The 9885-nt window shown below is 43.8% G+C and overlaps 2 protein-coding genes across 3 annotated transcripts; one reads left to right on the top strand and one right to left on the bottom strand.

Annotated features, from left to right (window-relative positions):
* Positions 1 to 2143: 2143 nt before the first annotated feature.
* sln (sarcolipin) lies at positions 2144 to 3312 on the top strand. The gene is made up of 2 exons (XM_084351654.1): positions 2144 to 2370; positions 2818 to 3312. Exon 2 carries the CDS (start codon positions 2891 to 2893, stop codon positions 2984 to 2986), a length of 96 nt encoding a protein of 31 aa, XP_084207780.1. The 5' UTR covers positions 2144 to 2370; positions 2818 to 2890; the 3' UTR covers positions 2987 to 3312.
* A 136-nt stretch (positions 3313 to 3448) lies between these two features.
* Positions 3449 to 9755, bottom strand: kbtbd3 (kelch repeat and BTB (POZ) domain containing 3). 2 transcript variants are annotated; one of them, XM_084351652.1, is made up of 10 exons: positions 9354 to 9755; positions 8801 to 9065; positions 8467 to 8632; positions 7550 to 7732; positions 6614 to 6781; positions 6233 to 6523; positions 5767 to 6009; positions 5374 to 5664; positions 5102 to 5251; positions 3449 to 4934 (listed from the first exon to the last, which is right to left on the bottom strand). In XM_084351652.1, the coding sequence occupies exons 2-10, from the start codon at positions 9052 to 9054 to the stop codon at positions 4812 to 4814; spliced, it is 1869 nt and encodes a 622-aa protein (XP_084207778.1). In that variant the 5' UTR covers positions 9055 to 9065; positions 9354 to 9755; the 3' UTR covers positions 3449 to 4811. The 2 variants fall into 2 exon arrangements, with proteins under 2 accessions (XP_084207778.1, XP_084207779.1); XM_084351653.1 differs by having other exon boundaries at positions 9466 to 9755.
* Positions 9756 to 9885: the final 130 nt, after the last annotated feature.

Below are 9885 nucleotides of genomic sequence, written 5' to 3'. Positions count from 1 at the left end.
GTGGTCCATCCCACACACAGAGATGCCTGCACACCTCACCCTGCTTTATCCAATCACCCCAACACTGGATCTCCGTGACAATGGGAGTCCCTGGGTCAAAGAGCTATTCGACCGACGCTGGCAGAGCGGCGGGGTGATAAAATGGCAGCCGTTTTGATCTGTTAAATCCTCTGGGAATGACCTTGGAATCCTGCAATGGAAAGGTTTGAGGGAGCCGTGCTCATAGACACTTTGTCCCGCTATGACCCTTCTCTGTGTATGAGGGAAGGTGTGTGTGTCAAGGGGGTTTAACATTAGTTCAGAGATAACACCGTTGTAAGCAGCTGTCAAGTGTTAGATGAGCTGAGAGGTTCGCTGTGGCGAGCTGTCAAAATCCTTTTCTTAGTGCCAGCATAATGCAGAGGAGGAACAATGTAAAAATACAAAGGGGGCACTTAACAACCACAAAAGAGGGGGAAAAAATCAACAATTTATAATTAGTAACGCTGGTTTGACTTAGATTAAAGGATTTATACCACTCTCGTGACTGTATACTAAATATGAAGCTGCAGCCAGTTAGCTTAGCTTAGCATAAAGACTGGAAGTAAGGGGAAACAGCTAGCCCGGCTCAGTCCAAAGGTAACAAAACTCACCCATCAGCACTTGTAAAGCTCACAACTGAATCCAGTGACCATTAATGCCCTAGTTTTCACTCATAAAGAAAAGGATGCAGCTCAGTTAGCTTTAACCCTCCGTCCACTTGGCTGCATGGTTGGGTCAGCCCCGCTCAGATCCTGCACCGTGTTGACAATCGTGCACATAAGCTAAACAAAACACTTCAGGGATGGGGGTTATTATTTTGTCATTTTTCATTGCGGTCTCAGCAAAAATAGTTGCCATACCACCTCAGGCTGTCACACAGGACCCACCATCTTGAGAATGGCAACGAATCAAAAATGACAACCTGTAGCCTTGACAGAACTTACGCCGAGGTATAAAAATACAAGTTACGTGCATGACTAATTTCTTCCCACAAAGCAAAATTGGTCAGGCTCAGTAACAGGCCACACACCCCACTTACACTCAAATACAGCAATAAATCATGGTCAACTGTGTTTTGGCTCTCAGATCTGGACCACCTGTGGACTGTAATTCATTGCTGTATTTGGGCCGAGTGCAAGTGTGCTGTGTGGCCCGTCATTGGGCCAGACCAATTTTGCTATGTGGGGGATGGCAGCAGTGACTTCTGGGGGTCTCCACTGGTTACCTGGTAAACTCATGATGACAACACATCTCTAACAAGTCACCACACCTGTCAAGAAATAGTCTGGTACATTACTACCTCCAAACACACCATGTCTTTTTATGGATTTTGCTACCTTTGGACAGCCCGAGGCTAGCTGTTTTCACTTGTTTCCAGTCTTTATGCTAAGCTAAGCTAAGCCAACCAAACCAGCTGCGAGCTAGTATCCATCTTCTCATATGACTCTTGGCATATTTACCAAAATGCAAAACAGAAGTATGCAGGCAGACATTGGTTGGAACAAGCTTGATATAAACTTTGGTCAAGGAACTTTTTAGAGGGCTGGCAAAAACAATCCCTTGCTGAGGGAAACAGAATCTGGTTTAGTCGAGCTGCCAGCGTCTGTTGATCCATCAGTGAGGAGAAACAGATTTAGGCCAGCCACTAAAAGCAACAATGCTCACACGCATCCTATTTTTTGTCGTCTTTCATGACTGGCAGCTGTCATCCAGCAGCCAGGAGGAATATTGAAAGTAACTATGGGAAGTAGAGGGAACAATTTCTGACAGTATGATGGATTGCTGGATTTAAACGGCTCACATGTTGCATTTTGGAGAGGTTGCTCCGTTATTCTTCTTTTCCCCTGTGCGAAGCTTCTACGCAGATACTGAGTGATACTGTTACATTTTCCTACATCCATCAGAAGATTGTGTTTGGAACAACTGTAATCCACCGAGTATCTGCAATAACGTTTTATAAATAACCCTGAGTGGCTCCTCTGTTGTGTGAGAGAGGGACAGACTCTGCATGGTTACAGATGGGAAACACTCCAGTGGACCAGATTGTGGAAAAATAACACACTCTATTGGTTGTTTAGTTGGTGTGTGACATCACTCTGTGTGTATGTGAAACATGGGCGGTCCGCTGAGGATGGCTACTTTAGGAGCGGGTCCTGCCTCCTGCGACCGCAGACGGCTGGACAACAGCAGGAGGATCAGCTGCTGATAGATGCTGCAGAGAAAAGTGGCGCAATAGAGAAGTTTCTAGTAAGAAGACGCGGCGTTCGAGGTCAGGATAAAGAAACGCTGCACTACTGGGACGTCTGCTTTCCTCTTCCTGTTTTCAGTGACATCACCACCAAAGGACAGGTAACAACTCACCGACAGCATCTGTTTGTGTGTAGTTACTCTCAATAATGTTGTTGTTCTTGGGAGAATACTGTAGGCTAACAAATCAAATCAAAAGTGTTCAAAACAGCTGCACTTTACAGCTTAAAATGTTTTCAAATGTGCCATCAGTAATGTTGCCCTACTCTTCTTTCTAACCTGATCATGTGTGCATTAGTGTATTATGATGCATCCTTTGTCTGCATGTGCGTCATGTCCCGTGTTGTGTGAGGGGATATTGTGGCCGCTCTCCCTGTTGAGTGATAGTAACTGTGAACAGATGCAACAACCCGCTTGAGAGGTGACTGATCCCTCTAATCTACGATAACAGAGGGGACATAAAATTCACACACAATCACAGCACATGTTCAAATGGCGAGACACACATACCTGTATTTCTAGCGATCCTAACTCAGTCGTTCATTGCAGGTTCAGGACACCGGTCCAAGAAGGAAGCACACCTCCTAAAAACCATCTGCATCGTCCTATCTGAGACGCCACCATGGACCGCTCGGTCCAGGAGCTGTTCCTCAACTTCATGATCGTCTTAATCACTGTGCTGCTGATGTGGCTGCTGGTGAAAACTTACCAGGACTGAAGCATGGAGCAACAAGAGAGAAGAGAGGCCGAGGAGTTGGAGGAAAGCCAGCACGGTTCCTGTGGGACTGTTTACAGTGTTTACATCTTTCCATTCTTAGTTTAGTTGGTCTAAGGCTATAGTTATTCCAAAGAGGTCAAAAATCATGTGACTGCAGCCAGATGAGCAGATTGCCAAAGATAAATGAGTCTGGGATTGTTTGTTTTCTGAGATATTTTTTGAATGTGACCCTGAATTTCTGGCAAGGGCCAAAGGGGAACTCACAGTAGAGATGGGAGGGTGAATAAAATACATAAACCGGGGGTTGAGGCTTTACTTCTTCACTGTAGACGGCTAGAAAACACTGTATTGCCACCATGTCACTGTGTCATTTATGTGATCCATGCCGTCGTGTCTATCCTGTTTTCACCAAGTGATGAATGTGTCAAAGGCAGATGCTAGAAGAAGACATCAACACAAATAATGAAGCATTATGTTTATGTTCACTTCTTGCCATTAAACAGTCTTTCATTTGTCGGCGTCTTTTTCTGTTTCATTACACAAACATTCATGATTTACACCATGAAGCCCACATTTTCTCTCCTGGTTTCTTTAAGTTATTGTTTTCTTTGAAGCTTCAGCAGAGTGTTTCTCTATGGTAGACAGGTACAGGTAAAGTTGCACATTGATATTCAGCTATCTATTGGTCACATGTTGAATTGCTGTACATATCATGAGAGGAGAAACGGGGCATGCTCAGGCTCATGACAGTTTGAAGCAGAATAAAGGCAAGTAGTTTACAGTAAAAATCCACCCAGATGATTCACACAGTATTGTCGTTATTTTAGTTGTGTTTTAAATTGTCGTATACGTATAGGCAGGTCTCCATCAGTCAGAAAAAGAGCTGAGAAAGGAATATCAGGCTGATAATATGGAAATTACCCATGATACGGTAGCCCTGAGGGTCAAAAAGCAACACCATTACAGGGAGCAACTACAACACTTCAGAAAACAAGACAGCATTTGTTTTGTAAATGTTTTCTGAAATGTTTTGGGAAATCACGTTGTCTTTTCTGAAATGGTGTTGTGTTTTGTGCAATGTCTTGTGTTTTGAATCAATTCTTGGCTTCTTGACCCCCAGGGCCACCATCGTTGACAGACCCAGATATAGGATCATTCCCTCAAAATATTACCAAATAACGTATGTTTTTTTTTATCTGCACTACCAAACAAAAGCACAATTACTTGAAACAGTCTATTCTTTTATCTCAATGATTTTTCATACAAGACAAAGTGTGAATGTTGTCCGGACAAAATAGTTGATCTGTTCAAGGATGTAAAATCCTGAACAGACTATAATGTTCCTACAGGCTGTAAGTGTAACATAACAAAGTCTTCTTTTCTATACTCTAGCTGTAGGAGAGCTGATAACATTTACAGGTACTGTGAGCTCTTCTTTGGGTGAATTCTCCTTTCAAAACATACTAGACAGAAACAAATATTCAGGTACTAAAAAAGCTTTTCTAAAATAAGACTTCCTCTCGATAGCGTTCCTCCATAGGAGAGACCTCATTTTGACTGACACAAGATAATCCTATGACAGCAGGTGCATCACACATACAAAGTTAAGGATCAAATCTTTAAATAAAAAAATAAATTAATCATTTGGCTCAGGTGCTCTCGTGTTACGATGATCTGTGAGAGATGTGGAGTTAGTTGGGAGTCTGTCAGCTGTCCGTCATGCACAGAGGAGACTCATCATGGGTACTTGCTCACATCAGTGACACGTGTAACGCACATGTATACCCGCTCACACGTGGTCATGCGTGTATGTGTCTGCTGTGTATCATGCTGTTTCACCCCATGGGTCTCTGTATCTGTTGAAGCTGATGAGCTGGCAGTGGAACTCAGTTAGCGCTCTGGGCATCGGAGCCACTTCCTCCCACTGACTCCTCCCCTTGTGAAACACCTGCACAGGCCACGGTAAAACACACAGATAGTACAAGTCACCACCTGTCGACAGTAAACCATCAGTTGACTTTCACTTCTGGCTCAAGAATCCACCACTCAGAACAACAGCTTAGCAAAGAAAAGTCAAAGTAGGGCATCTTCTGTGGATAGAAAGGTTTAACCTACCTGAACTTCATCAGTGATCTCGTCAGGTGAATAGTCTCCACCCAGGATGTAGATTCTGTCTCTCATGCCCACTGCTCCGGCGTTGAAGCCGGCACACTCAAATGACCCTTCACCCTTCCACACACGGGTCTCTGGACAAAAACTGTAGACCTGGATGGGAAAAAGACACAACTTGAACTCTTATTCAAACACTTACTTTTGAAAAACTTGTAGTATATAAGCCTATTTATTGCTTTCACACTTCCAACTCATTCATGCATCTGTTGACTCACCTTGTACGTGGACAGGTCACAGAGGTGCAGTGTGTTGCTGATTGACACCGCCTTGACAAGCGTAGCATGGAAAAACTGGCCAAACTCTGCGACCAGGCGGCTCCACTGGTCCTTCTCTGCATCGTAGCAGAAGAAGCAGTCCAGCGAGGGGTTAAAGGAGTCTGTGATCTCCACCTCTGATCCAAGAGTGTAGATGACATTGCCACAAGCACTGGCCTCAGGGTAGAAGATGGCAGTGGGCAGCTGGCTGACTGTGCTCCAGGTCCGGGTCAGAGGGTCATAATACTCCACCTACAATACAGGAAAGAAAAAACGTGTACCGCACAGAAAATCTACACTCACACTCCGAAGTTAGTAACGAAAGGACATCTCAGTCAACTGAGGAGCTGTTACCTCCAGCAGATTGGGAGCTGCCCCTCTCGATCCCTTGCTCCGTCCCCCAATCACGTACAGTCGGTCCAGGCAGGTCACACCTGTGTGCATGGTTCGGGGCTCCAGCATGGCCGGTACAGGCGTGCAGGTTAGGGTCACGGGACAGAAGCACCAAACCTCATCCGTGGCATCGTGGAACGGCTCGGCCACATGGAGACGTACTGACCGGCAACAGTTCCCTCGGCAACCACCTGTCACAAACATCTTAGATCAAATGGAAAGTTGAGAAGGTGGTGAACTTTTTTGAGCTATAACCAAGAGCATGATTAAAACGTTTATGATTAAAAAATGTATTTTTCCTGACTTTTCTCCCTTTTTTGTTTTTTACCTCTCGAGGTCTCTAAAAAGCTTTCAAACAAAGCAATCTAGGATGGAAAACTCACTTACGTTTCCATTCTTTAATTTCAGGACTCAATCCTAAACCTACCTTCTCAGCATAGCTGGTAAGGTAGGATCCCGGTGGGTCTGGCAACATGGCCGTCCCCTCTCCATGCCCTGTTCCCAGCTCTTTCCACTTGTCTGTTTCCAGGCAGTAGCAGAATGTGTGGCGAATCTCCCCGTTCTCCTCCGTCTTCTGGATGTAGATGTAGCTCTGCGTCGTGGCCGTCCTGGCGTCGGTGAGCAGGCCGCTGCACTGGTCCTGTCGGCTCTGAGCCTCCGAGAACAGGGTGAGACAGGACTCACTGTCGCTGAGCAGAGTGTCTGAATCGCGCAGAGTCTGAGAGAGAAGGGGTGACACGGTAAGACTGAGATCAATCACGAGAAATTACATCGGGCCCAAAATCCAGCCCATGCAGTGTGTTTCTACCTTCAGTGCAGGTAGGTGGTGGAGTCTGGTTAGCGATAACAAGCCTGGCAGCAGTTTTTTTCTTCCGGGGAGATCATGGTGGATCCATCTAAGAAGTGACGTCACAACATCCTCCTCACTAGGCACGTTTAGAGCATCTGACCTGAGGCATGTTTCCAACACATTCACCTATAAGAAGCAAGAGAAATAGTAAATACTCTGAGTCCCTCAAAAAAAAAAAAGATTTATGGTTGGTCCTGCCTTTTTTCTTTAATTTTCTTTCTCTCCTTGTTGCCTTTTTGTTGCTCGCTTCTTTGTCACCTGCCATTCTGTTGCTTGTATTTTGTATTTTGGACATCAGCGTTCATTACTAAAGCTCACTTGCCTGCCTGAGTCCTCTCTTGCATTTTGGTTTGATTAACGTAACAATTCCAATATATCTTAGATCTTAATTATAACCCGTTTTATCCTCAGCACATGAAAGATTTACAAGAGTCTAATGGTACGGTCACACGTGCGAAATTAGAGTGCTATGTGAGCAAAGTCTTTGCTTTCTGTAGAGTTGAACTTCAGTAAACCCCAAACTCGCACATATGAACGTAGCCTAAGACAGCTGAAACATATGACAATGTTGCTGCTATAGGTCCATTTCAAAGGGATAGTATTTTTTCTTTTCTTCATATATATATATATTATATATCATACGTTATAAATCACCAAGATTTTATAATATTAACTAACAATTTGCTGGCTATAGAATATGATTTGAAACTGTTGTATTAATCACTGAGAATGAGCATAAACAAGATAAAATCATTGCTGTGGCAGATTGCACACTCAGTCAAGGTGCAAACTAATTCAAAGAAAGCCTGCATTTATTAGCATTAATTTACATCATCATTACATGAACCTCAGTTTCACTGATAGAACAACGTTTTAGCCGTTCTCAAGCAGCACCTGCATATCCAGAAAGTCCTGTGTTTTGGAAAGGTCATAGAAGTTTTGAACCACGAACTCATTGGCACTTCGGAGGAGGGTTGCAGAGCCGTACGCCTCAGCGAGGGAGAAGAGGGACAGACAGTTATAGAGGTCCATGGTTCCTATCAGGAAGTCGCTGCACGCTCGGGACAGGACTGACACCTGAGGACGCAAAATGGAAATGGAAATATGTTATGTTATGTTTGTTTTTTAATATAAAATAAGTGTTAAATAGTTATTTATATTCCAACAGTAATCACTGTTGGAGTGTTTGGTCAGTAACATGTCTCTCCTCCTCCTGCAGTCATAGAGAAAAGTCATTTTCTGATATCCCTGCCCACTTTATCCAATCAGGACAGAGAGCTCCACAAAGAGGCGGATCCTCCTGGTTGCTGCTATATCTGCTGATTACTGCTGAGTGTTCATGTGGTGATGGGAGAGGAGGGAGGGGATTGCTAACTGCAAAACGGACATGACGTCAGCTAAAACAATCCTCACAGCAGCTTTAAATTGGTGTTTTCACTTACTTGATTAGACCTCTGCTTGGGTTGAATTTGGGTGGAGCTATGCTAGGAATTATATGAGGCCACAGCAAAATGTAGGTACCAATAAGAATAATAACGTTGCGAGGTGTCCATTGCTAATGGATGGCATGAATTCAAATGACCAGAGATGTGGAGTCATTGTTACTTGGACTCGAGCCGACTCAAGTCACTGTTTTGATGACTTGCACCCGAACTTTTTTTCTAAAAGGTCTAAATTCGTCAAAATAAGTGACGACTCCTGTGTGGGTGCACCATGGGTGTGTGGCAGACATAGTAGAAAAGCACAGGTACGCACACCCATGATTGATTTGCTATATTTCTACGACAAGAAAGAATCGGTTGCATGTCTACCTGCAGAAAAGAGGCAAGCTGAAACAGCACATCTACGTTGCCCTCAGTGATGAGTGTCTCTCCAGAATACGCAAAGTCCAGGAAAGAACCCACCGCCACTGGACACTGGTTATCAAGAGTCACCGAACCATCACCACGCTCTTTCATATCCACCTCAAACATGGCCCTATAACAAAGAACAGTTACATAGATAGATAGATAGATAGATAGATGGATAGATATTTAGATATTTAGATAGATAGATAGATAGATAGATAGATAGATAGATGGATAGATATTTAGATAGATAGATAGATAGATAGATAGATAGATAGATAGATAGATAGATAGATACCTGAAGAAATCACTGCATGCCGCAAGGACACAGCGATGGCAGGGGAAAATGTGCTCCTGCACCTTAATGGTGAAGTCAAACATCAACCCCCGCTCCCTGAATGATCTGAGCACGCTCAGCAGCTGGAGTCCGTGTGACTCAGACATCCGCAGCAGGGTCCTGCACTCAGGGACCCCGTTGCATTGTGCAGTGCTGTCAGGTTTACTACTGGGAGTGCTGGTGGTGCAAGAGGATGTCTCTTGAGATTCATCCATCTTCTCAGATTCTGAGAATATTACAAATCCACAGTCAAAATGCATTGTTGAAGAATTTAGTGAGTGTGAGCCACATATATTGTTTGTATCGCCTGTATGTGTATGACAGACATAGAAATGTGATCAGAGAAAAGAGAATGCACAAAAAATAATCTACTTCACTTAAGCATATTTCTATCAGACAGCTCCAGACTAGCACACGAGTATAATATTGCTGATTAGAGTTTAAGGAAAGAGCTTGGTTTGTGTCCATCACATCATTACTCAGCTCAAAATAAATATACTACAGTTACACTTACCTTCAATAAGGAATAGCCCAGCTGTTCAAAGTCAAATGCATAGAAGTGACAGGAAGACATGTAAACCATGCAGGTAAGTTAGGTAGTTTGAAGCAGGACAAGCAGTACTCACAGTGTCAGCACCTCGGACAGCTCTCTGTCTCGTGCCACTCTGACTTCCGGAAGCGTGAAATCACGCGAGGACTCGGGACAGCGCTTTGTTTTTATGTTTTTACGGTTATACTCGTCACAGACATTGTGTTTACTGAGAGTGTGCTGTTTTGTACATAAAAATTAGACATTTTTCTCGTTTATAAAAGCCTTTGAGTTGTGTACGGATATTCGGCTCTTTGTTTGCGGCAAGAGGGAGGCGCAATGACTGCTGGGAACTGTAGTCCTCTCTTATTGGTCTGCGCCGCACTAAAAACACCCTGAGTGTGTGTTAATGTATAAAAATAGGTTGTTTGCTCATAAATCACACCTCTTTTTAAATAATTCACAAAACGTCTCTTGGGACTGATTAGAGATATGATTATTATTATGGTGATGATTA

Source organism: Pagrus pagrus (genome assembly GCF_965226575.1).
Source record: "Pagrus pagrus genome assembly, chromosome: 4".
Classification (NCBI taxonomy): Eukaryota; Metazoa; Chordata; class Actinopteri; order Spariformes; family Sparidae; genus Pagrus; species Pagrus pagrus.
The sequence above is the reverse complement of the archived record's forward strand: the minus strand, read 5'-3'. Positions and strand labels throughout refer to the sequence as shown.